The 27,833-nt window shown below is 50.1% G+C and overlaps 1 protein-coding gene across 1 annotated transcript in view; it reads left to right on the top strand.

The window, feature by feature from the left end:
• DSCAML1 (DS cell adhesion molecule like 1) overlaps positions 1–27,833 on the top strand; it is a 365,263-nt gene that overhangs the window by 324,456 nt on the left and 12,974 nt on the right. The window contains exons 17-21 of the mRNA XM_008021021.3: positions 3,075–3,315; positions 6,676–6,822; positions 9,356–9,511; positions 17,314–17,453; positions 23,955–24,108. Coding sequence (XP_008019212.3) covers positions 3,075–3,315; positions 6,676–6,822; positions 9,356–9,511; positions 17,314–17,453; positions 23,955–24,108 — 838 coding nt within the window. The remainder of the gene's footprint in view (positions 1–3,074; positions 3,316–6,675; positions 6,823–9,355; positions 9,512–17,313; positions 17,454–23,954; positions 24,109–27,833) is intronic.

Genomic DNA, 27,833 nt, shown 5'->3' with positions numbered 1-27,833 from the left:
CAGGTCGATAAAAATTTGGAATCAGATTTATTTCTCCAAAGTCTCATAATGAAAAATAAAATTGATTAGAAAGTTAGAACTTCAGAATGAACCAGATGGTCAATAAATTTTGGACTGACTTCTCGGGGGATTTTTTTTTTAACATTGAGAAACAGATTAATGAAAAATAAAGATTCACTTGAAGATAAGTCACTTCATTTTAAGGCCCTTTCCACGAGATGGATCGCCCCTGCTTTATGACATAAATTTGCAATCAGCCCTATTGATTTCTTAATGCCAGAGAAATATTGTTAAGATTGATTTAAATCCTGACTGTGGCTCTTTGGAGAGGCGGGGGACAGAAAAAGAGAGAAGAGACGGAGAAGGAGAGAAAAAAAGAGAGAGGAAGGAGGGAGGAAGGATCTGTGAAGATTTGTATAAATATGTGAATCTATCTGGATGGATGGATGGGGGTGCGCCTGCATGCCTGTCTGAGGCCTGTCGGGGTGTGTGTGTGTGTGTGTGTGTGCATAGACATATATGTGTAGATACAAGACCCAAATGTAAAAATGTGTCCACTTGCAGACCAGCAAGCAGGACTGTCCAAGTGCAGAGAGAAACATTGAAGCAGCAACAAAGAATCAAGTCAATTAAACACACACACACACACAGACACACACCTATTTAGTGAGTTCCAAACAATTATGTTAAATTTAAAACTTCATTTTGTTGAGTTAACAGTGAGCTTTAAAATGCAGTTCATTTAAAACATTCATTGACTAGAAAAAAAAAACAGTAGGGCTGTTTTACTAACTTAATTGTTTTTGATCTCACTATTTTTTAGTACAATAAAAGGTGGGCTTTTAAATTAACTTCATTGTCTTTAAAACCCTGATTCAAGCTGTTTTTAAATGCACTTGGGGTGGGTGTTCTGTCTCAATTTATAGATGGGCAGGCCCGGTCATTAAAGGAGCCAGTTTCTATTCGTGGATCTAAATGTGTCTGGTCAGGAGTGGGGGTGTGGATGAAGATGTTTGCTTTGATGGGTCTGGATACGCGCTCCTGGTTCTGGGTGTGAATGGATATACTGAGGGGTGTGTGTGCGCACGCGCCTGGTTGGGTGTGTATCAGGGTTCGAGCCTGGGGTGAGAGTGTTTTCCAGCCCCAGACTGATGCCAGTGGAGTTTCTCCATTCTCCTGGCTGACTGGGCTCAGTCTTCATTCCCACCAGCCCCCTTCTAACCTCCAAGTCCTTGCCATCTCTGTGCCTCCATCCAGCGTTCATTCGGGGCCTCAGCCTTCACCATTCCCCAGTCCCTGACCGTGGTGTCTGGGGCAATGCAGTCTTAGCGTTCCCACAGGGGCTGCACCCAGGTGAAAGTCAGGGATCTTTTTTTCTTCAGTTTTAATGAAATACATATAACTTAAATTTATCATTTGAACCATGTTTAAGTGTGCAGTTCAATGCACGTTCACAATGTTGCACAACCATCACCACTAGCACTTCCAGAACTTTTTCATCCTCTCCAACTGAAATTCTGTACCCATGAAACATGAGCTCCCCATGAAAGCTCTATTCCACCCCCCCCCCCTTTTGTTGAGACAGAGTCTCGCTCTGTCAATCTTGGCTCACTGCAACCTCCGCCTCCCCAGTTCAAGCGATTCTCCTGCCTCAGCCTCCTGAGTAGCTGGAACTACAGGCATGTGCTACCAAACCCAGCTAATTGTTTGTATTTTTAGTAGAGATGGGGTTTCACCATGTTGGCCAGACTGGTCTCCAACTTCTGACCTCAATTGATCCACCCACCTCAGCCTCCCAAAGTGCTGGGATTACAGGCGTGAGCCACCGCTCCCAGCCTATTTTCTTCTCTCTGATTTTGACTATTCTAAGTACCTCCTAAGTGGAATCGGACAGTTGTTTTTGTCCTTTTGGGTCTGGCCTATTTCTCTTCGTGCAGTGTCTTCAGGTTCATCCGTGTTGTGACAGATGGTAGTGCTCTCTCCCTTTCATGGCTGCGTACTACCCCATTGTATTGCAATATCGTATTCTGTGTCTCTGCTCATCTCCTGGTGAACGCTTCAGTTACTTCCACCTTCTGGCTATTCTGAATAATGCTGTGTTGAACATGAGTGTACAAGTATCTCTCTGAATCCCTGTTTTCAATTATTTGGGGCATAAACCCTAGGAAAGGAATTGCTGGGTGGTATGGTAATTCTATGTTTAACTTTTTGAGGAACTGCCAAACTCTTTTCCACAGTCACTGCGCCTCTTTCCATTCCCACCAGGAATGTACAGGGTTCCCATTTCTCCATCCTCACTACCACTTATTTTCCATTATTGTTATAAGAGCCATCCTAATGGATGTGAAGTGGTATCTCGGGACTCTTTCTTTTTATTCAAACTAATTGCTCACCTCCCTCTCCATCTGATTACTTTTTGTCTGCTGTTCTATTTTCCCCAGGCCCCTGAACCCATGCCAAATGATATTCCTATTCATTCATTCATTCGTTCATTCATTCAGTATGTATTGAGGGCCCATCGTATGCTAGGCACCATTCTAGACATGGAGAGTCCAATAGTAACAAAGCAGGTAACACTCCTCGTCCTCACGGTGCTTCCGTTCTAATGCAGGCAGACAGGCAGATTTCACTAATGCATAAGTGGAATTTATAGACTGTCAGATGATGCTATCTGCTGTGGAGGAAAATAAACCAGGAAGAAAAATAAGGAGTGCCAGAGAGAGGCAGGGAGTGTCTTACATAAGGAGCTAAGGCAGGCCTCATTCAGAAGAGGCATTTCAGCAAGGACGCGGCAGAGGGGAGAAGTGTTTCCCCTGAGATGGGGATGCGGCCAAAGAGGCCAGAGTGCTGGGGCGCAGGAAGCGAGGGGCACAGGAGGGGATCTGAGAGGTAATGGGAGGTCACAGGTCACACAGGGCGGTGCAGCCATTGTAAGGACTTTGGCGTTCATTCTGAGTGAGACAGGAGCCTTTGAAGGGCTGGGGCAGAGGTGTGACATGATCTGACTTTGGTTTTAAGAGCATCATCTTAGAGTATCCCATTTCTTTGTCCCTACCCCTTCCCCATGCTCACAGGCACCCAAGAAGGAGCTGCAGAACGGTGTCATCCGGGGCTACCAGATCGGCTACAGAGAGAATAGCCCCGGCAGCAACGGGCAGTACAGCATCGTGGAGATGAAGGCCACGGGGGACAGCGAGGTCTACACCCTGGACAACCTCAAGAAGTTCGCCCAGTATGGGGTGGTGGTCCAGGCCTTCAATCGGGCTGGCACGGGGCCCTCATCCAGCGAGATCAATGCCACCACTCTGGAGGACGGTGAGGGCCCAAGCAGAGGGGAGTGGGCACAGATCCCCGCCATGGGCAGAGCCAGGGCTGCCAGAGAGGGCTCGTGGGTCCCTCCATTTGCCCCTGGGCCCCATCTTGGTCCTGTGTTCCACACAGGCTCCTTGCATCCCAGCCATTTCCTCTTGTCCACTGGCTCCTTGAGGGATGCATGGGCCATTCAGCATATTGGGCCTCTCCTTCCTTTTGACTGATGCTCTACTCATCCTGTCTGAGAATTTGCCTGTCCACCTGTCTCCCCATTCACGCTTCTCCCTCGGCCTTCCTCCTTCTTCCTGGCACCCTAACCCCTCTCTCTTCCCTCTACACCTGGGTCCTATTTCTCCTCTTTTACAACTTCTTGGAAAAAGGGCAGGAGCCAAATTGCCTTTGTGTTCTAGCCTGGAACCTGTCCACCATCTACCTGAGATGAAGCTGAGGAGTTAAGAGATCCTAATGTGTATGCAGCAGAGGATTTAGAGTCCAGCTTTTTAAGTCTTCATTCTTCGATGACTGGAGAGAACCCCACACTCTGATTAGTACATCAAAGGGCCCAGGAGGAGAGGGTTAGGAGGCAGCAGGAACATGCCCACGCTCCAAGCACAGAGAAGATGCCAGCTGATACCTGAGCCTGCACCAGGTTGAGAAAAAGGACATGGCCCTTGATGCTCCCAGAGACGGGGCCAGGCTGACCTCTGTCCCCTAAAGAGCAGAATAAAGAAGAAGCAGAGCATTCTTCCAATCTTCCTTCTTGATGCCCCAACCCAAAACTAGGGTCTGAGACTAAAGCCCCGTTGAGTCAGAACCTGCCCACACCGCCCCAACAGAGCAAAACCAATAGTCCAGAGGGCAGAATGCCATTTCCCCATTCCCATCAGGAGACCAAGCATTTCACCACTAGAGAGCCATTCCTTTACAGGAAGCAATGTCCTCCGCCTACCTCGCCCTCTCTGAAAATGCAGCACCCAGGGGATGGGGGACACATGAGGTCAGAAACACCGACAGTAGATACACTCGTACCAATGGTTCCCAACATGGCCACCAGTTGGCATTATCTGGGGAATTTTCAAAATACTGATGCCAGGCTTCAACCCCAGAGATTCTCATTTCATGATTCTGGGGCAAAAGCTGGGCTTTCAGATGGGGTCAACTTCAATAGCCCCAGAGCACTGAGCACCTGAGAAGAGGGGAGAACTGAAAGAAGGAAAGAGGCACATGGCAGAGAAGTCCAGGGGGAGGGAGGAGAGCCGCACCGCAACCAAGCCCTCAGCCCATGGCCCTCGCTATGCCTCTCCATCCCTCCCACCCTGAGATGCTGGCCTCGGGCCTGGCTGGGTTGAGGAAGATCAGCTTGTCTCCTCTTAGTGCCAGGAGTGTTCATTTGAGCAGTGGCCTAACACGTGGTTCTCAGCCCTGAGCACAAAGCAGAACCTCCTGGAGGTCTGGGAAATGCAGGTTGCTGGGCTCCACCCCCCAGAGCTTCTGCTTCAGCAGGTCTGAGGTGGGCGCCAAGAATGTTCATTTCTAAGCCGGGTGTCCAGCCTGGGTAATACAGTAAGACCCCATCTCTAAAAAAAAAAAAAAAAGGACGCATTATGTCGAATAAGTTCACAGGTAATGCTGCTTGTCCAGAGAGCACCTTTGGGAGTCATAGCACCAAGAGTCGCACCATTATCTATGCAGGGAGGCCAAGGCTCAAGGAGCTTAACTCATCCAGAACCATCTATCCAGAAAATAACAGAGTCTGGATCAAAATCTCTGAATCCCATCCATACCCTTCCTGCTTCACCTTGTGCCTCCCTTTTGCTTGGGAGCAAGGCTGGATGCAGGAACAAGCGACGCAGATGCAGGAGACTTTAGGAAGGTGTGTCCAGGGAACAGCCGTCCCAAGCCGAGGCCAGCCTGCCCCACCGAACGCTAAGCTCCCATGCACCGCCAGGCCCACCTCTGGCCTCTGTCCAAACACCACCTCCCTTGCCTCGTGGGGGCCCCTGGAATTTCCAACAGGGAGAGATCAGCACGGGCTGTGGAGTCATTTTCAAAACAAAGGGGGAGAGGGGAGAAGAAAGTTTCCAGCAGCATTTGCTCAGCAGTTTTTCATACTTAATTAAGGCCCTCGTTAGCCTGTCAGATCCTGATCGTTTCCTGGCAATATTAGCACTCCTCCTGGGGTATTCAAGGGCCCCTGCTTTAGCAATAGTGTCTTTTCCATAATTATATTACCTTCATTTTGTTCGAACGGACGATCTGTATTAGTTTATTACACTGGGTCCCTAATTACATGGTGCTTATATTTTTACACCTAAGTAATATGAAACAATAATCATTCTCAAAGAGGATCGTTAGGATGATGTATTATCATTTAAATGCTCATAAAAATTAGAGTTGCCTCTTGTGGGGCAATGGGATCTAATTACCTTCCAGCCAGTCTGTGTCTCCTTTCTCCCACTCGGAGCAAAGCAGACTCCGTCTTGCGCTTTGTCCCTGGCCCTCAGATGCCAGCAGGAAGTGCCACCAGAGTTCCCCCGAGCTGAGGTGGATCCCGGGGGATAGGGTTTTGGAGGCCTATCGTCTCAGGAGGGGCAGGCTGCACAGCGCCCCAGGGTGAGCCTCAGCTTAAACTCAAAGGTGGCTCTCAGAGGGACAGCATGGCCGGCAGGAGAAGCACCTAAGCTGGTCTCAGAGAGTGTTTTCCCATCATCCAGGCCTTTTAGTGTGTTCGAGTACAAGGGCATGAGCGAAGGTTTAATGGTCCCAGAGGTCCCGAGGTCCCGGTGGAAGCTCCTCTCCTGCACCAGGGTTAGCTGAAGTCCTTTTCCCTTCTTTGCCTTCCCTTCAGCTTGGAACAAGGACACAGGAGTCCCTAGAACCAGGCCTTGGCCCAGACCCCTGGTCAGACGACACAGAGGGGCTGGCAGCCGTCAGATGAGATGATGCATTGCAGACACCTCCAGGGCTGGCTTGGTGGCCTTCCGGGTCTGTCACGTTCATCACAGCAGGATTTCCCTGGGCTGTGGTGGCCCACTGGGGAATTCCCAGAGGCTCATGCCCAGAGTTCATCACCTTCTTCCCCAGGATTTAACCACAACCAGGAATGTGCTACCCGGAGAACAAGGAGCCAAGTCTGTAAAGATTTCTGTCTGCCCCAATCTCCAGGAAAGGAAACTCGGTTCACTTCCTGGCCTGCCTGCCCCAACTCTCACTCTCAGGACCCTCGAGTCAGGAGGTCCCTCCACTTGTCTAACTGGACGCTCCTCTGGTTGGACCATGGAATCCAGCCTGGGACATAATTGCTGTACTGTCACTCACACCCACGACTGACTGGACCCTTGGTTCTCCCCCCACCCCCTGCAGTGCCCAGCCAGCCCCCTGAGAACGTCCGGGCCCTGTCCATCACTTCTGACGTGGCCGTCATCTCCTGGTCGGAGCCCCCGCGCAGCACCCTCAATGGCGTCCTCAAAGGCTATCGGGTCATCTTCTGGTCCCTCTACGTGGATGGGGGTGAGTCTGCTGGGATGATGGCTGGGCCTCAGGGGAGAGGCGCAGGGTCAGTGGGGTCTGCTTCCAGGTGTAGTTAGAGCTAAGCATCCTCCCACGGCATGGCAAGGGGAAGTGCAGCCCCCTCTTCTCCACACGGGGAGGCCACAAGGGGACGATAATGGCTATAGGGGCCAGGGGATAGCGAAGGGGCTCGGGATTCACTTGCACACCTCCGTGTTCAACTGAGGTCAGAGGCGGGGCAATGGGGGTGGTGGTACACAGGTGGCATCTCTGGTGAGGGGTAGGAAGGAGACACCCAGCTACTCCCAGACAACAGTGCGTGTTTGGGGAAGTATTGGGGGCATGAAAGGGGCAGATCAGCTTTTCTAGTTTCACGTGTTGATATTAGGCCTTTATGGCTGTGTGAGTCAGATACCAGCGGGGAATAGTCGGTACATTCAAATGGGGCAATCAAAGAATTTAATGAAGGGACTGAGGAGGGAGGTGGGCACCTGGGACGAGCATCAGCAGGAAGCCATCAGCACCTAAGGCCAAGGGGGAAAGGGAGGAAGCAGGGCTACCAGAACCCAGGGAGAGCCTCCCTTGGCCAAACCCAACTGGAGCCACGCACGTAGCAAGGCATGTTTTCTGTGCAAACAAGCCGCCCAGGACCCAGAGAAGGGCAGAGAGGTGCGCACAGTGGAGCTGGGGGGTAGGAATGGCAAATGGAGAGAAACCAGTAAGATGGCCCAAACTTCTGAATGTCTTCCTCGCCCTGGAATGCGCAAACAGGTTTGAGTAGCATCCTACAGGCACACCAAGCTCCCGCCACTGGTGTACACAGACCTTCATGCGACCTGGAGGCTTGTAGCTCACACAGGTCAGAGGACCAGTGTCCCAAATTATGGAAACGTTCCACTGAAGGCCTTAGTCATCTCAATAGACCACAAAGGACTAAAATGAGTTTGCCCCCAATCTGGCTCCTGCACTTTCTGCCTCCCAGCCCCCTGGGCCCTCTCTTCTTTCCTGGCGGACCTTGGAATCCAGCTCACAGTCATTTGTCCAGCGCTACTACGGTCCCCTCTCCCATCCAGATTCCGCTCTGCCCAGACACTCTGTCAGTAGGAAGCATCTTTCCCCACCGCCACTTCCACTCTCTCCCACAAAAAGCAGAGGGCTCTAGCTCAGGTTGAGTTCCCTGAAGGTCTCCCCAGTTCTTTTGCTGTGCAGTGCCAGGCCACGCTGCTCACAATGTGACCTCACTACATTCATATCCATGTGGAACCAGGTAAAGGGTGGTTCCCTGTTTTCCAGAACTCGCTTCCTTTTTTCCAAGCCTGTGGGCTTCTCCAGCGTAACCCCTAAGGAATGTATTGGCCTCGGTAATCCCCAAAGACCAGCTGGACACTTGACCACGCTGCCCTCTTCCTGCCCTTTCTCTGGCTCCAGTCCTGGACAGGCCAGCCTGGTTTTTGACTCCAGGAGAGGAAGGCCCTGCTGCTCCGGCCTCTGGGGTCCTCCTGCACTGACCTGGAGTCTTCTCACGCTGGGCACAGCCTTCTCATCCTCTGGATCCTGGCAGCACTGCTTTCCCTGGCCAGGCCCTCTTCCTTGGCCTTTTGCCTGCCCTGGACCATCCACGAGGTGCTGGGAGGTGGGTCTCCAGGAACTCATGTCTACGAGGCTGGTCCTCAGCCCGTTACTGGACCTGTCTTTCTGAAAGCCCAGCAGTCCTAGTGGGAGGCTCCAGAGTCTGTCCCTTTTCCTTCTCTTACAACTCTGGCCCTCGTGGGACCATCTCCCTAAGCTCCTCTTTAGAGTCTATGAGAAGGTCCTTGCAGGGCCGGGATGTTGGGTCCTCCCTAAGCCTCAGGAGTGTCCCAGCTCTTCCTGGCTGAGGCAATCGGCTCCACCAGCCTCACCCAGGCTTTCTGTGCAGGGAATGGCTGGGTGTCTCCAACGGTGGGGAGAAGGGAGACGGGTCACTCAACCCCTTAACCCAGCTGGGAGTCCAGGGTGCTGGCCCAGGAGTAGTCAGAGGCAGGAGAGGCAGCCTCAGCCTGTCACACGTCATCCTCAGGTCGATAACCACCCGGGGAGGTATGGCGGCCCAAGGCGGGCTGGGCAGCAGGAGGAGTGGCTGCTGAGTTGTGCCTCCTGGACGGGACCTCCTCCACCCATGTCCAAGCCACTCCAGGCTCTCCCATGGGAAGGGAGTTGGGTAGCGGGAGGGAGAAATGTTGCTTGGAGAGATGGAGAGAGAGGCGTTTTAAAGAGCATGTCAAGGTGAAATTGGTGCAAAGTCAACTGAGGCCAGGTCCAGGCCAGCATCTGTGGCTTGCCCTCACTGGGCCCTTAGAGAGACGGGGCCTAGGGGCAGTGGCCCACATCTGCTCCTGGGTACCTCAAGGTGAAAAACCCTCTAGTCCTCACCTCCATGGAGTGGAGGGCTGAGCCTGCGCAGTAGGTGTGAGCAGAGCCCAGGCAGCAGGGGTCGGAGCAGGGGCCACAGCCTGATGGAGCTGGGCCCTCAGAGTTTGCTGGTCTCTGGCAGAGTGGGGCGAGATGCAGAATATCACCACCACACGGGAGCGGGTGGAGCTGCGGGGCATGGAGAAGTTCACCAACTACAGCGTCCAGGTGCTGGCCTACACCCAGGCTGGGGACGGCGTGCGCAGCAGCGTGCTCTACATCCAGACCAAGGAGGACGGTGAGTCCAGGCCTCTCCTTGGGACAGGCTGGTCCTGCTGCCCACTGCTCACCCCCAACCCCACCCCAGGAGGCAGAGTGAGAGCAGGGTACTGTCCTTTCTCCTGCCCTTTGAGCCATTGGAGGGTGGCCTTGAGGACTCTGGGGAAATGCTCTCAGATTCATGCATGAGCAGATAAGCAACGTGAACCTCCCTGCACCTCCCCCCGCCTCCCCACACACACCTGCTCTATGAAGCATTGAATCAGAGGCCAGAGAAACCCTCTCCCCCTACCCCAAGGGCATTCTCTCTGTGGCGTCTGCTCCCCTGACGCGTTCAGCCTGCTTTCCTCTGGATACCGACGTTGGGGCTGGGGGGAGAGCAGGAGCATCGCTCAGCACATCCCGGGTTATGGACTTCGTGGTCACCCCATAGAGGTGGGCTCTGGGCTTCTGCCTCCAGCCCTGCCACTTTCTTCCCCTCCCAGTCCCAGCTCTATCACTTAGTTGTTTCATAGGTGAGCACTCTGGGCCGGGTGCCCTGTTACTAGAAGAAGTGTGACAAGCAACTGGCACACAGCAGGCACAGAAGCAGAAGACATCCTTGGCATGATGGCTTCCTCCCCACTCGCCCTTAGTTTTTTCAAGGGATATGGAGGCCCAGAGCCTAGATCCTACCCAAACAATTTGGCTGAAGGCACTGGAAGGGTTTAATGTGTTGAAACGAGTGACTCAGGCTGGGAGTGGTGGTGGAGAAGCTGCCATTGTTGCCCAGTGCCTGGTGACTGGACCAGCTCCCAGCTCAGCTTAATCTCCAGGCTCTCCCTCCCTCTCCCCCTACAGCAGGCCCCCTCTCCCCTTAAGCCCTGAGCAATTCAATATTTACCAACCTGCCTGCCCTACTTTTCCTGTCATTAATCCTCCCATCAAGGCCTCCTGGGACAGCTCCGGGCAGAGCCACCTGCTCCAGTGTGGAGACTGAGCTGAGATGGCATCTAGAGCCTGGTCCCATCTGAGGCCTCAGGGCCACACTCAGGCACCTTTTGGCCTCCAGAAATGAGCCCCTGGAGCCCCCAGGCTTCTTCTTGCCCCCTGGTCTGATGCAAGGCCTACGCCATAAGCACCTCTACCTGTTTAACTGATCAAGGCAAGGCCCTATGAGGAACCCAGAGGTCTAGGAGCATCACCCTTCACTGCAAGGAGCTTTCAGCCCCCTGCCCAGAGCCACACACGGTTATACACAGCAGGAGCCCGGGCCCAAAGAAGCACTGCCCCTGACCTTTGGGAGGCAGCACTGCAGCACGGAAAAGGCGCTGGTAAATACAGTGGAAGTGCATGCCCCCAGCCTGGCATTCATGGGGAAGTCACTTAGCCTTCCTGAACCCCAGTTTCCTCATGATAAAATGGGGAGAGTGGTACCTCATCAAGTACTAGTACTACATCTAAAACGTCAACTACTAGCAAATAGCGGTTGCTTTATGGCTACCAAGGTGCTGGCAAGGAAATGATTGCTTCAGGCCAGATGCAGTGGCTCACACCTGTAATCTCAGCACTTTGGGAAGCCGAGAGGGGGTGGATCACCTGAGGTCAGGAGTTTGAGACCAGCCTGGACAACATGGGGAAACTCTGTCTTTACTAAAAATACAAAAATTAGCCGGGTGTGGTTGGGCACCTGTAATCCCAGCTACTTGGGAGGCTGAAACACAAGAATCACTTGAACCTAGGAGGCGGAAGTTGCAGTGAGCTGACATCATAGCACTGCACTCCAGCCTGGGTGACAGAGCAAGATTCCATCTCAAAAAAAAAAGAAAGAAAGAAAGAAAAGAAAGGAAGCGGCATCAGAGCCTCCAAGGGGAAGCCCAGGTCACAAAGAACCCAGTGTCGGATGAGGTCTCATCCAGAACAGCAGTCATAATATGACTTAACCCGCCCAAGAGCCCCGGGAGGGAGGCATTATTTCCACGTTACAGGGGAGAAAACCAAGGCCTCCAGAGTGAAAGCTACTTTCCAAATGCCACTCAACTAACAGGGGACAAATCCAGGCTTTCTTGTCTCCACATACTTTATCCTTTCCATCAAACTACTTGTGTCTGTTAGGAAGCTGTTTGTTGTGAAAGCCAGTGAAAACAGATTTCAGCCATAAGCACATTTATTATCACACACAGCAATAAGTCCTGAGTAGGACAGCTCCAGGGTTGGTTAAGTCAGAGGTTCCCAGCCTTCTGCTCTGCCATCCTCTGAATATCAGCTGCCCCTGCTAGGATTTCAAGATGGCTGCAGCCCTAGGCATCACACCAGACAAGATAGAGTTCAGACTGAGAAGAGGGAATCTCTTCCTGTGGGCATGCCTATCTTGGGAGTCAAAGTAACTTTCCCAGAAACCCCCTCAACAGACTTATCCTCATTTCCCATTGGCCAGAGTGGGGCCACATGCCTCTTGCTAAGCCAGTCGCCAAACAGCAAATTGAATTATCATGGCCAATTTACCCCAAGCACAGCATACCCTCTAGTGTGGGCAGTAGAGACAGCTGTCTCTGAAGTGTGGAGGAACACAGGTACCTAAGCAAAAGTGAGGTTCTATTTGCAAGAACCAGGAAGGAATGGCAGAGGGTAGCAGTCAACTCTGCCTGTCCTCCACAGCCACCCCACCTCCACCAGGCTCTCCCATTCATAGGTGGAAGTTATTAGTTATTGCTCAGTTGGCATGGAAAGCAGACAGGTCTGTGGTCCAATTCCAGCCCTGGTGTGGGAGCTTGTGCAAATATCCTCATCTGAAGACACCATGACCCCACCCTCAGGATTTTGAATTTTTCTAAAGGAAAAACAATATCAGGAAATTTAGAAAAAAGCGAAAGAAATTTAAAAGAACAAAATGCAAACATAAATTCAGGTTTATTTACTGAGTCCAGATCTCTTAGTCTGAGCATGATTTCAGGCTGGCTTGGCTGGACCCAGTTAATGAGCTCCAGTGCTGACTCCTCAGCCTCCCTCTGTGAATACTAAACCTAGCAACATGACCTCCAAGTGCAAAGTTGACTTGGATTTTAGATCACTTTAAAGACCTTTAACTGAGGAAGAGGCATGACTAGACCCACGTTTTAGGAAGGTAATTCTTGTTGATGGCCGGCAAAGGGTGGGTAATAAGGACTAGTGTCAGAGAGACCGGTTAGAACCTGTCGAGGTAGAGGCGAGGAAGTTATGCACTAGGGCAGCAGCACTGAGGATGAATGACAGTGACAAGTTCAGAGAAACTTATCAGAGGAGTTCTACCTCCAGCAAGGGTGGATTGGGTGACTTAAACTCACGCTTCTTCTTGCTGAGGACAGCTAGCAAATATGGACAAACTACTTTTCAGAACACCTGTTGAAGGCATCAGAAAGCTAGCAGGAGAGTGAAGAATCATTAGGCCGGGATTCAGGGGAAAACAGAGGCCCCGGAGGTGAGCCTGACATTTGGAGCAGCTCCTTCCCTAAGGGACATTTGCTGAATCTGGAGGCAGTGGCCGAGAAGCTGAACAGCACTAGAAAGACATGAACTGGAGGTCAGGGCCTGCCAGGATGTGGGGGTCTGTCTGGTGAATCCCCCTCACTTAGAGTTGAGACCATGAAGGATGGCACTCTAAGGGTAAAAGTGGACCAAAAGCAGACAGTTCACCTTCAAATCATCCCAATACTGGAAATTGAAGTTACCCCAGATTGCTAGTGCCCAGATTGCAGGTGCCTATCAGGAGCAAACGTGAATCCTCTCTTTAGGAAGATAACATCAGCAGATGCCACAAATTATTTCTACAAACTATTTTGCAAATGCTGTGTCTGGAATACAATAAAAAATAATGGGACAACACTAACAAAAGCCAGCAGGGAAAAAAAGACAGATAAGAGCAACAGACCCGCAAAGGTTTCAGACTTGGGTCTTATCAAACATGGACTTAAAGATAATTATGTCTGACAAGATTGAAAACTTCAGAGAATTGGAAACTATCAAATGGAAAATCTAGGGGAAAATACCCTAATACTTGAAATTAACTCAGTTGATGAGTTTAATAACACATTAAACATAGTTGAAGATATAACTCGTGAATTGGAATATAGGCAGAAGAAAATATCCAGATGTAGCACAGAAAGACAAATAGATGGAAAAGTAAAACAGCAGGTAAGAAACACTGAACTTCAGTGTGTATACAGATCACTTGGGGATCGTGTTAAAATTCAGATCCTGATTTGGCAGGTCTCAGGTGAAACCTCAGATTTTGAATTTCTAACATGCTCCCAGGTGATGCTGGTAATTATCCACAGACCACATTCCAAGTATCAAGGACACAGAGGATGCAGTGAGAAGAAATCCCAAAGAAGAAGAGACAGAGAATGAAGTAGAAGATAAAATGTCTGAAAATGTTTCAAAACTGATGAAAGATATCAAGCCACAAATTCAAGAAGCTCTACAAACTCTATTGTCACACATTAAAGAAATCCGCACTTTGGGAGGCTGAGGCAGGTGAATCACGAGGTCAGGAGTTCAAGACCAGCCTGGCCAAGATGGAGAAACTAAAAATACAAAAAATTAGCTGTTTCTACTAAAAATACAAAAAAAAGCTGGGTGTGGTGTCAGGTGCCTGTAATCCTAGCTAGTCGGGAGGCTGAGGCAGAGAATTGCTTGAACCCAGGAGGCAGAGGTTGCAGTGAGCCGAGATTGTGCCACTGCACTCCAGCCTGTGTGACAGAGGGAGACTCCATGTCAAAAAAAAAAAAAAAAAAAAAAAAAAAGGAAAAGAAATCCACACCTAAGCATATCATATGAAAGCTTATAAAGAAAACAGAGAGAGATCTTAAAAGCAACCAGAGGAGAAAAAAACTGATTACTCCAAAGAAAGAGCAATAAGATTGTGGCTAACTTGTCAGAGACAATGGAAACCAGAAAAAAGGACAATGATTTATTTGTATATATATAAAATATGTAAGGGAAACAGTTACCAACCTATGATATTATACCTAACAAAACTATTCTTCATGATGAAGATGAAATAAAGACATTTTCAGACAAATAAAAACTGAGAGAATGTATCACCAACATACCTGCCCTAGAGAAATATCAGAGGATATTCTTTAACTGGAAGGAAAATGATCGTAGAAGGAAGCTCAGTGATGCAGCAAGTAAAGGCAGAGCAATTAGATGGTGACTGTATGGGTAAATCTAAATTAATATTGGCTGCATAAAACAGCAATGATGATGATGATGTATAATATAGAATTAAAATAAACAACAATGGGGGTGGCTCAGTGTAATCCCAGCACTTTGGGAGGCCGAGGTGGGTGGATCACTTGAGGTCAAAAGTTCGAGACCAGCCTGGCCAACATGGTGAAACCCTGTCTCTACTAAAAATACAAAAATTAACCTGGCGTCATGGTGGGCACCCATAGTCCCAGTTACTCAGGAGGCTGAGGCAGGAGCATCACTGGAACCTGGGAGGCGGAGGTTGCAGTGAGTGAGCCGAGACCACATCACTGCACTTCAGCCTGGGCAACAGAGTGAGAGTCTGTCTCAAAAAAATAAAAATAAAGTGAAATAAAATACACAGTAATGGCAAGGTTGGGACAGGGTAAATGGAAGCTCTAAGGTCATTGCATTGTCTGAGAAGAAAAGTGCCCATTGATATTAGACTTTGGTAAACTAAAGATTCATGTTGTAATCTATTGTGGAACCACTAAAAGTAGTGAAAGATTGTGTAATAGTCAAGCTAATAGAGGGAGAAAAATAGAATATTTTTTATTTGACTTAATTAAAAGAAGCCACAAAAGAAAAGAAAAAGAAAAAATGGGGATAGGATAGATGAGACAAATAGAAAGTATTTAGTAAGATGGTATATTTAAATCCAAATATAACAGTAATCGCATTAAAGATAAATTAACTAAATCCTCCAACTAAAAGATAATGACCGTCAGGATGGTAGGTGAAAACCAATGCCCAAATATGTGCTGTTTACAGGAAATGTATAAAACATAAGGGTATAGAAAGGTTCAACATGAATGGAAAAAATAAGACATATCACGCAAACTGTCTAATAGAAAGCTGGAATATTAGTGTCAGACATACTATACTTTAAGGCAAAAAGAATTAGTAGCGATAAAGAGGAACACTTTGTTCTGATAAAACACTCAATTTACTAGGCAAATAAAGCAATTCTAAATTTGAATGTACTGAATAATATAACCTCAAGATATATAAACACAAAAACTGATGAATTACAAGGAGAAAGAGACAAATTCACAACCACAGTAGAAGATTTTGACACACCTCTTTCAATAACTGATAGGAAAAAAAGTGTGCAAGCATGGAGATTTGAACACTCCAATTAGTGTACTTACCCCAGTGGCCATCCATGGACGCCTTTACCCCACAGCTGCAGAGACATCCAGCAGAAGTGACACACAGGGCTGTGTAGCAGGGAGGACAGGTGGAGTCAAGGACAATTCCCAGGTTCTGGACTCAGGCCCCCAGAAGGATGATGATGCTGTATCTAGTTATTTTATTTGGCCCCAAGTGATTGACTAGGAAAGAAAACATTGAGGTAGGTGCCATCAGCTGAGAGGTGAGAGACAGAATGCAAAAATAATAATTGTTACAATTTATTTAGTGTCTTATGCAATAGGCACTGTGCTAGCTGCTTTATTTTATTTTATTTTATTTTATTTTATTTTATTTTTGAGACAGAATCTTGCTCTGTTGCCCAGGCTGGAGTGCAGTGGCGTGATCTCAGCTCACTGCAACCTCCACCTCCTGGGTTCAAGTGATTCTCCTGCCTCAGCCTCCCTAGTAGCTGGGATTACAAGCACACGCCACCATGCCCGGCTAATTTTTGTACTTTTTGTAGAGACAAGGTTTCACTAGGCTGGTCTCAAACTCCAGACCTCAGGGGATCCGCCCGCCTCGGCCTCCCAAAGTGCTGGAATTTCAGGCATGAGCCACCACGCCTGCCCAGTACTTTAATTAGCACTAATTCTCACTACAACCTTTTAATACAGTTCTTATATCCATTGTATAAATGGGGACACTGAAGCTCAGAGAGGTAAAATAAATTGAATAGGATGCTATCACTGTCCTCAAAAGATCATAAAAGTTTCTAGAAGGAAAACAAGTACACAACCATACAATGGAGAGATGAGGATAGGGAGTGTGAGCTGAGAACAGGAAGCTTCCAGTCCCCCAGGCAGAGTCCTGGGGTCCCAGCTAGGCAAGAGAGGCCCAGAGAGGAGGGCAAGGGGAGATCAGAGTCCACAAGAGTTGGAGTCCACTTTAGATGGATTTCCTAGTCACTTCTAAGGTAGACTTTCTTCCAGAAAGGGCCCAGCCAGCACTCCAAGCGCAATGCCCTGGGCTCATGCCAGAAAACAGGCTGTGGTCCCAGCTTCGAGAAACTCACAGGCCAAAAAGGAAAGTGACAGGTGCCGGGTGTTTTCCCCCTAAATACACGCTTACAGTTAGTAAGGGGGTGAGGGTCAGGGGTTAAGGTCAGAGGGATCAAGATGAATTCCTCATAGGTTCTGTTTCTCTTCTGCCTATTGTAAGTCCTTGGTTCTGGCCAAACAGTTCTGAAGCTGGCACTCCAAGGGCCTCCATTTCAGAGACTTTGTTACAATTCCAAAATGATCATTTTCTCCTCCTACCTGTTTACCATGCTGGACGGACCCCCCACTAAACCACAGCTCAAGGATGGCAGCTCCAAGAGGCTCTCCCAGATTGATCTACCTCCCTCTCCCAACCCTGTCATTTTCCCCATAGGCTGTGCTCCTGCTTTCTCTCCATTGACCAGGCCTTCTCCCTGCTCAGTTCCAGGTCCCCCTGCTGGCATCAAAGCTGTCCCTTCATCAGCTAGCAGTGTGGTTGTGTCTTGGCTCCCCCCTACCAAGCCCAACGGGGTGATCCGCAAGTACACCATCTTCTGTTCCAGCCCCGGGTCTGGGCAGCCGGTAAGTGAGTTCAGGGCCAGATGATGAAGGGGATGGAAGGAGAGAAAAGGGACCCTGTAGATCAGCTGGCTTCCAGACCAAACTCTGAAGCTGCCTGTGTCTGAGCTTCTGCCTAGATTCATAGATAAGAATGGGGACTGGCCACCCAGAGTGGCCGAAGCCTTACTCAGTGTCCAGCTTGGGTCAGTCCTCTGTTCCAGAGGCCGCAAGATGGTCACAAGCACTGGAGGCTCCTTTGAGTCAGGTGGGTCATGCCCAACCAGGCAGGGTGGAAGGGAGGTCAGCCTCAGCTCTCCTGCTCTGGCTCACAGAGGAAGCTCCCAGCAGGTCCCCAGACTGGTCTGTGGCCTCTGGGAATGAACTGTCTTTCAACGCAGTTGGTCTGGGCTTAGAGGAGCTGTTGGAGCTCTGCACTGCATGAGTGCCTCCACAGGGAGCAAGCTGAGGGAGAAGGAAAGATGGGGGAAAGCTGAGAGAAGGCACAGGCGTCTCTGGGCCAGGGCCTGGGCTCAGGCAAGAGGAGAGAATTGAGAGTCTGCAGTATCTGCCCTAAACCTCGGAGCAGAGGGGGCAGCCCCCAGGCCAGACATAGGGCAGGGGGCTAGCCCCGCCCTTCCACTGATGCTGGGAGGGGCCCCACAGAGAGGGAAGGGAGGATGGGGATGGATGCAGGGGGATATGCACCTATATCCCATCATATGCATTTTTCCCTCTGCCTCTTTCATCATCTCCAGCCAGTCAACCACAAAGTCCTGCTGAATGACTACTATAGAGCATGCCTGTTCTAGGGACGGGAGCAGGAGCAGATACCTGCCCTCAAGGGGCTTCCAGTCTAGTGGAGGTGGGTGGCAGAGGGGAGCACACTAGAGGGGCAGGAGTACTCTCAGAAAGATGTGCCCAGGGCTGGAAGCAAGGAGCAGAAGCAGGAGCAGGAGGCCTGCTCCTCCCTCCATCAACAACTGGGCATCAGCCTGAGATCTGCAGATGAGCTTCTGGCCGCCAGGAAAGCTGCCCTGAAATTGCTCAGTAATTGTGTCATCATCTCCTCCTATACTCTCTGCTTTCCTGTGGTCTTTCTGAATTACCCTCTGAGTGGTAGGTGGCCCAGCTCCCCGCCAGTGAGGCCAGAGTTCTATTACCATAGGGGAAGCCCACTGACTGTGGCCCCTCCTCTCCATCCTCACGCCCACTACCTCACATGCAGCAAAGTGCACACACGTCATCACTGTATAGCTCCGCGAATTTTCACAACCCACCCAAGCAGCAGCGCCCAGAGCACGGAACAGGACATTACAACACCCTGAATCCCCACGCCCCCCTCCAGCCCCCGCCTGCCCCTCCTCCCGGGTAACCATCCTCCTGACCTCAATAGTACAGATTAGTGCTGCTTCTTTTTGTACTTTGTATAAATGGAGTCATACCATTTGTCCAGCTTCTTTTACCCAACATTATTTTGAATTCCTGAATTTCATTTGCAATGTTGTGTGTGGTTATAGCTCATTCATTCTTCTGTCTAGTTTTTGTGTGCATACGTTACAATTATTAATCCATTGTGCTAGCCATTAGTATCCATTGATGGAAGGATTTGGGGCCAGTTTTCAGTTTGGAACTCTTCAAATGGCGCTGCTGTGAACATTCCTGTGTGTGTCTCTGGGTGCTCATGGGCCTGGGTCTCTGTCAGGTGTGCACCTAGGAGAGGCAGCGCTAGGTCACAGGGCCTGCAGGTGTTCGCTGAGAACAGCCTGCCATTGTTGGGTGCTCATGCCAGTCACACCCCCACTCACGAGGGATAAGAGTTCCAGGGACTCCACATTGGTGCAGACACTTGGTGTTTTTCGGGCAATGCTTTCAGCCATGCATTCTGCTGTTTTCCCGTCTCCCCTCGACTCTGCCACACACACACTCCAGGTTCTCAGGACACTGAGCTGTTCACAATTGTGGACAACACTGTGCCTCTTCACACCTCCACACCTTTGCCCCATGGGTTCCTCCCGTGGCGTGCTCCTCACCCCTGTCAGACACTGAACACATTTGAAGGCAGTCACTGTTCATATATCTGTCTTCCACCCTGGTCTCTGAGGCCCCCACGAGGACAGGGGCAGCATCTTTTCATCTTTGGGCCCCAGAGGCTGAGCACTGTGCCTGGAACATCCTGGTCATGGAATACATGTTCCATGAACAATGAATCAGTAGCAGCCTGGCAATTCTATAGCCTCAGATACTGGGCAAGCTTCCTTTCCTTAATTGGTGGGAGAAGGTAGTCATTCTCTAGCTTGGACTTTTGCAGTCATTTCCTTCTCTGATAATGAAGTCTTTCCAAGGGCTTGGTGTCTGGGAGCCACGCCTCCTCACTAACTCAGGCTTCAGGGTTCCTCTCCTGGGCTCCAGAACAGAGCTCCTGGTTCCCTCCCCTCCTCCTGCTGCTGGAGACATTGGGACCCTCCCTCCATCTTCTTCATGTCTTGCGATTTCCCATCAGACAGTATCACACAAGTCCTGCTGATGTGATGAGAACTTCAGTTCAGCCCTGTAGGGGAAATGGGGGCAAAGGCTGGGGGAAAACTGAACTTAGTGAGGGTCCTGGGTACCTGGGGACCTAACCACTGTGTGTGACATGATCACTTTGCACAAATATATTCCAAATTCCAAACAAAGTCACAAACTCATTTATGAAAGACAGCTCTGGGAGAGGGTGCGAGGGATGAGGGCACACGCGTGTATCAATGACAGTGCAAAACCGTGGCATGAGCCTGGAGTCATAGGCAGATACCTGAGACTGTGTGTGCTCACACATGCTGGCAGGAGTGGATGAACCAGTACCTGTGGCATCCTCAGAAAAGACTGTGTATGGCCTTGACTCTAGGGGAGTTACCCCTGGGGACAGCCACAGCTGCATTGAATCCTGGTAGACATTTTACTAATAATATAATACATTTTTCACTGATTATAAAAATAGTGCAATTTTATTATAGAAAATCTGTAAAACATATAAAAGAATAAAGAGGAAAGTAAAAATTACTTCTACTCTTACTTCGTACAGATAAACACTGGTGATGTTTTGGTATATAGTCTTCCAGTCTTTGATCTGTAGATATAGTACAGGTTTTGAGGTGCTTCATTAAACCAAATTAAAATAATATACATAATGTAATGCAATCTGCTTTTTTCATGGAATACCTGTTGATGCTTTCCTACACCATCAGATACTCTTCTAAAACATTGTTTCGTGTGTATGTGTGATGGAGCCCTGCTCTGTCGCCCAGGCTGGAGTGCAGTGGCACCATCTCGGCTCACTGTAACTTCCACCTTCTGGGTTCAAGTGATTCTCCTGCCTCAGCCTCTCAGGCAGCTGAGATTACAGGCACACACCATCATGCCTGGCTAATATTTGTATTTTTGTAGAGGCAGGGTTTCACCATGTTGGCCAGGCTGGTCTTGAACTCCTGACCTCAGTGATCCGCCCACCTCGGCCTCCCAAAGTGCTGGGATTACAGGCATGAGCTACCACACCTGACCTAAAACATGATCTTGAATGGCTGTTTACAGAATCTATTTAACCAGTCTCCCATTATTCTATATTTAATGTGTCTTTCAAATTTTCACCATTATAAATTACGCTTCAATTAGCATCCTTCACAGAAGTCTTTATGCACATATTTTAATATTTTCTTAGGGTACATTTCCACAGGAATTCCTGGGTCACGAAGAGTGTAAATATTCTTAAAGTTATGCATACAGATTTACAAATTGCCCTTCAGAGCATTTGCACCCATGTACGTTTCCACCAGCAGGGGGAGTGGCCAGCAGCATTGTCCTTTGCCCCTATGCTGATCCCACATTTGTTTTCTGTTTTGTTCTGCTTAATTTTTGTTAGATGGGCTTTTTATAAATGTGCCTTATTTTAAAGTACCTTTCTTTGGTTACTAGTTAGGTTTTATATGTTTATTGGCTATATTTTTTTTTCTTTGGGTAATTGTCAATTTATGTCCTTTGTCCAGATTTCTATTTGAGTTTGTCAAGTTTTTCTTATTGATTTATAAGTGTTCTTTACATATTAAGGATAATAGCCATTTTCTGTCATATAAGTTACAAGTTTCTGCCAATTCATTGCTTGCCTCTTGATTCTGGTTTTTGGTTTTGGTTTTTGTTTTTTGGTTTTTTGGTTTTTTTTGAGACAGAGCTTCACTCTTATTGCCCAGGCTGGAGTGCAATGGCATGATCTCAGCTCACTGCAGCTTCCACCTCCCAGGTTCAAGCAATTCTCCTGCTTCAGTCTCCCAAGTAGCTGGGATTATAGGCATGCGCCACCACCCCTGGCTAATTTTGTATTTACTATAGTAGAGAGGGGATTTCACCAAGTTAGTCAGGCTGGTCTCAAACTCCTGATCTCAGGTGATCTGCCTGCCTCGGCCTCCCACAGTGCTGGGATTACAGGCGTGAGCCAGTACGCCTGGCCTTTAGTTCTGTTTTTGATGTACCAGTTTTTCTTTTTACAGAAGCTGAATTTATCAATCATTTCCATTTATGATTTTGCCTTGATTTTTATGATTAGAAAAATGGATAAATATTTACCTATAGTTTCTTCTTTCATAGCTTGCCTTTTTTCAAAAACCTTTGATCCATTGGAACTTTATTTGGGGATATGGCTGTGTGCTTTTAAACATGATTTTAGGAGACTCATGCGGTATCCAGGTTAAAAGGAAAGCACCCAGGATCTGGGTTGGATGCTAATACCTACAAAGAGAACCCAAAATTTCCCTGCCTGTGTAGGCACAAATATATACTCAGGTATACACTGATGCACACAAGCATATACACTCAGCTGTTCTCCACACACGCACATGTACATAGAAACACATACGTTCCTGTACTGTCACCAAAAACGAGCCCAGAGAAGAACATGTCTTAGTTTACAAAGGACGTGCATACCCCTCCCTCCTTGTGCCTCAGTCACACACAGGTTGGGCAGAGCTGTATTGCTTCCCTAGTTTACAAGAGAGAAAACTGAGTGTCCAGAAACCATGGACAACTTTACAGGCCATATGCCCAGGGGAAGGGCAGGCGGGTGTTGAAGCCACTACGCCACCCCACACTTCAAGCACATATCAACTACAGATATGCACACCAGTCCCAGAGTGCTGTGGCCTGAAAGGGCTCCCCAGCCACCAGGGCTCAAGGGTGGCTCTGCACCTGCCCCTCCCCCCTGGACCTCCTGGATTCAAGGCCAGACCCCCACGAGGGAGGCAGGAGGAGTATGCCAGGGAGCTCCGTGTGTGTGTTGCAGAGACGCCTGCGCCTTTTCCCCTAACATTTCCCTGCAGATGGCCTGGGGCCAAAAAGGATGCCTCCTCCTGTTATAAGTTATTGGGCCTCTCAGCCCCTCTATGGGGCATTAAGAATGTCCCTCTGTGCCCATACATGCCTGGAGGTCTGTTCCTCAGCAGATGTGTGCATGCGTCTACATGTGTGCGCACCTGTGAGCGTGTGTGCGCAAGATCCCATGACTGCAGAGATAACTAATTATTAGCTCCCTCTGGCCTCGGGCCCCCATCTGTCCTGGGGCTGCTCCCCCTCCCTGGACTTCCGTTCTGATTTCAAAGGGGCCATGGTGCTGTCCTCCTCTCCCTTCCCCACGGCTGACCAAAAAATAAAATAAAATGAAAGTCAGCCCCATCCCGCCCGTGCCAGGGAAGAGGCTGACAGGAGGTCTGCAAACTAGCGCTTATCAAAAGCTCCTTCTCAAATTCATTTCAATATCTGAGCCTCTGGTTTCCAAGGCAACATAATCTTTTCATCAAAGCAACTGGTAAAACCACTGGGATCCGATATTGTTTTGTTGGCAACTTGTCAAAACTATCATTTTGTTTAAAAAAAATTTATAGATTTGTATAACCTACAAATATATATATGGTGATCTATACCACTAATAATCATTAATAAAGTGCTGCCCAGTAAAGCTTTCATAGTTCCCTCTCCCGCCCCCTCCTCCCTGGATGGGTGGGCATGCTGCCTGCAAAATGCAGGAGTGGTAATTAGACGGCAGGACTAGGAGGTGACTGGGAGCCAGGGCAGGCTGCAGGAGCCTGTCTCCAACCTTCATCAGGCAGAGGCAGTCATTTGGTTTCTTCCTGAAGACTCTTTCCTCAGGGCTTTCCTGGGAACCCCTGTTCCCCGTTCTCCCTTCTCCTGGCTACCCCATCCCTCACCTAAATCACTCACATCCCCTGTCCTGAGCCACAGTTGCCAGAGCCTGGATCCGTTAGAGAGGTAAACTGAGGCTGACCCAGCAACACCACGAGACAGGCCCATCAGCTCCCAAGGGCCAAGCCCAGGGCACACTGTCCGCTGCATCTCCAAAACTTGGAAAGGGCAAATAGGACAGAATCCTGCCTGCCACCTGACCCCACCATCCTCTCCTCTGAGCCCCAGGCACTGAGGAAGATTTGGAGGCTGGAGGGCCCCAGTTCTGCTCCTTAGAGCTTCTTTGCCTCTGCCCCGCAGGCTCCCAGCGAGTACGAGACGAGTCCAGAGCAGCTCTTCTACCGGATCGCCCACCTAAACCGTGGTCAGCAGTATCTGCTATGGGTGGCCGCCGTCACCTCTGCCGGCCGGGGCAACAGCAGCGAGAAGGTGACCATCGAGCCTGCTGGCAAGGGTGAGAAGCCTGAGGCTGGGGCAGAGGGGCAAACACTTCCAAAAGCTCCCTTCCAGAATCCCGGTTCTCCCCACACAGGGGCTCTGCCTGCTCCGCTCTATCTGTGACCCAACTGTGAGGAACTGGCCACTCGCCTGCCTCCTGGATACACCAAGACTGGGCCTCTGCTGCCCCCTGACTCCAGCAAAGCCTCACAACAGGCTGCAGTCAGCTCTTGCCTGGGGCGGGTGGACAGGGTGCACTCAGTTCCCGACTCCAAACCCTACTCCCAACTTGAAAAACAGGGAGTCGCCTCTACCCCCAATTGAAAACCGGGCCTTTGTCCCAGTGCTCAGCTCCTCCAGAGGTGGCTACGGCGGGGTGTGCTGCTTCCACAGAGCAGTCGAGGCTCAAAGGAGAGCCCCCGAGCTGAACCGGACACCCGGCAGGAGTGGTTCCAGCGGTGGCGGATTGCTGCGATCCGCAGACCTTCACAGATCCCATGCTGTGAAGGAGGCTCTGGGCTAGAATCAGACCCTCTTAGGGAGTGCCCCACTGAATCTCTGACCGGGACATGAGTGTGCCATGGAGGATGTACCTCCACTTTTCAGAGGAATGACACTTCCAAGGCCTCATCCCCAGGGCAAGCTGCAGCAGTCGCACAGGTAGAACTGCAAGGCTGAGCGTCTGTCCCGTCCCTGGGGCATAGGAACTGGCCACAACTAGCCCAGGACCACAGGTCTACTTGCCGCTGGGCCTCCCTGGGCCCCTCCTCACTCCCCCACTCTCTTACCCACCGCAGCCCAGACGAGAGGAGGTGGTGCCTGCGCAGCCTGGCCACCCTACCGGGGCAACTCAAGCTTCTCTTGACCCAAACACAAGAGCCCCAGCCCCTACCCTGCCACGGGCTTAGCCAGCCAGCATCTGATCGAGGGCCTATGGTGGGCCAGGGGCTTCCACCTGCCCTGCCAGCAGGGCTTGTTGACCCATTCCACAGCTGAGCAACCTGAGGCAGGAGTGGGATGGGCTGAAAAGACAGCCAGGAAGGAGTGAGCTAGCTCTCCCAGCTCCAAGTCAGGGCTCTTTCCACGCAGCCTCAGGGCCTCCTACCACCCCCTTACCCCTACCACCAACCTCTTCAGAAAGGGAAGGGGCCTAAAGCCTACCACCTTTCCAGAACAGCTGGCACTGGCCCAGAGGCAGGAGTGTGAGGGCTGGACATCTTTGCAGAAGGCTGGCCCCTTCTCCTGGGGGCATTAAACAAACACGGTCCTAGAGAGCTGTGGACTTCCTAGAACACATTTACACAGCATCACCTCACAGCTGCCCTGTGAGCTGAGAAAAACAACCACTGTTGTCCCCTTCCCCCATACACACACACAGGTGCACACACACACTGCACACTCACATACATATGCACACACATGAACATGCGCATATGCACACACACTTATACACACAGACCTGCACACTCACACACTCATGCACATACACACACTAATGTGCATACACGTACACACTACACACTAATACATGCACATACATGCACACATATGCACACATGCATACGCACAATACACACTAATACATGCACACACATGTATACATGTGCACACTACACACCAATACATGCACACACATGCATACACATGCACACACATACACACTAATACATGCACACACATATACACACACACAGTATACACTAGTACATGCACACATATACACACACGCACACACTATACACACTAATACATGCACACATGCACACGCACACACACGTACACACACTATACACACTAATACGTGCACACACATGCACATGCATATACACACGTGCACACACCGTATACACTCTAACACTCTAATACATGCACACACATATGCACACACATATACACATGTGCACACACTACATACATGCATGCACACACGTGCACATGCATACACACATACTACACACTAATATATGCACACATATACACACATGCACACACACTACTCTAATACATGCACACACATATGCACATGTATATACACATGTGCACACACTATACACACTAATACAGGCACACATGCACACACGTACACACACTATACACACTAATATATGCACACACATGCACACGCATATACACACACGCACACACAGTATACACTCTAATACATGCACATACATACTCATACACATATGTATACACATGCACATTCACATATGCACATACACACTAACATGCACACTCGCATGTGCACACACACGCATATGCACACACATATACACTAACACATGCATATGCACACACATGCAGATGCACATACACGCACACACACCCTGAGACACACAGAGATTCAGGGAGCCAACCCCAGCCTGTGGCAAAACCAGGTCTGGAAGCTGATCTCTGGAGAAACTCAGAGAACCTCCACAAAGCCCCCAGGCTTCTCACCGCCCGCCCCTGGAGGCCGTCTTCATGTGGACCCCTCTGCCAGGCCTGTCTGGTGCCCCTACTGCTCCAAGCAGACCCCAGAACTCCCCTTCTCTCAGAGCTCCTTGGCACCCAGCACGACCAGCACAGGAGCCCAGCCCCTACGTCCTGCACCTGAACCTCTCAGCTGCTCCCTCACTCTCCCTCTCCCTCCACCCAAGAAGGGCCCCAGCTCCATAGGCCTGCTCTACTCTCTGAGGCACTTGGGCACTTGGTTCCTTTAAATCTGGGCCTGGCGCTCTCTCGGGCACTAGATGCATTTACCCACCCACCACACTCTGGGCACCTGTGGCCCTGCGCCTTCTGTGATGCTGCTGACCCAGTCCTCCGCAGCCATCCTTGGGGCACTCCTGTCCTCTCCTCTCTGCCTGTGCATACTGATCCTAGAGTTGGTCACTTCCCTGTCAGTCTGCATCCCCTCCTGTGGCCTCATCACGCCTGCTGACTCCCAGATCAGCATCTTTGGTCCAGGCATCTCTCTGGTGCTCCAGAACACGCACCCGCCTGAGGTCTAGCTACAGCTGTGGCTGCACTGTGGACTCAGTATGAGGTGAAGCCATCCGGGCCTTCCTGCCAAGCCTGCCCCTCCTCCAGTGTGTCCTGTTCCCATGAGGGTGCCATCACTCACCTAGGTGGCCCAGCCAGAATCCTGGGAGCCATCATCCCCTCCCCACTCTCTTCCCCCAAAGTAGCGAGACTCCAAGTTTTGTCAGCTCTTGCTCTGAGCCCCTCATCTCCCCACTGCCACACATCACCTCCAGCCTGCATTCTGGCCACCATCCTGTCATGGTCTATGTCCTCTGGGACCCCCCTCCACCAAACTATCCTCTGCAAGCAGCCAGGATGCATCTGAAATCGGCTGAGGACACCACTCCTTCTTTTTTTTTTTTTTTTTTTTGAGACAGTCTTGCTCTGTCACCCAGCCTAGAGTGCAGTGGCATAATCTCGGCTCACTACAACCTCCGCCTCCCAGGTTCAAGCGATTCTCTCACCTCAGCCTCCCGAGTAGCTGGGATTACAGGCACCTGCCATCATGCCTGGCTAATTTTTGTATTTTTAGTAGACAGACAGGGTTTCACCATGTTTGCCAGGCTGGTCTTGAACTTCTGACCTCAACCTCAGGTGATCCGCCTGTCACAGCCTCCCAAAGTGCTGGGATTACAGGTGTGAGCCACCGCGCCTGGCCAACACCACTTCTTAAAATCCTCTGGTGGTGGCTGTCTAAGAGGAAGTCCAACCTCCTGGCCCTGCCAACAAAGCCCC

This window comes from Chlorocebus sabaeus, chromosome 1 (assembly GCF_047675955.1).
Source record: "Chlorocebus sabaeus isolate Y175 chromosome 1, mChlSab1.0.hap1, whole genome shotgun sequence".
Taxonomy (NCBI): Eukaryota; Metazoa; Chordata; class Mammalia; order Primates; family Cercopithecidae; genus Chlorocebus; species Chlorocebus sabaeus.
The sequence above is the reverse complement of the archived record's forward strand: the minus strand, read 5'-3'. Positions and strand labels throughout refer to the sequence as shown.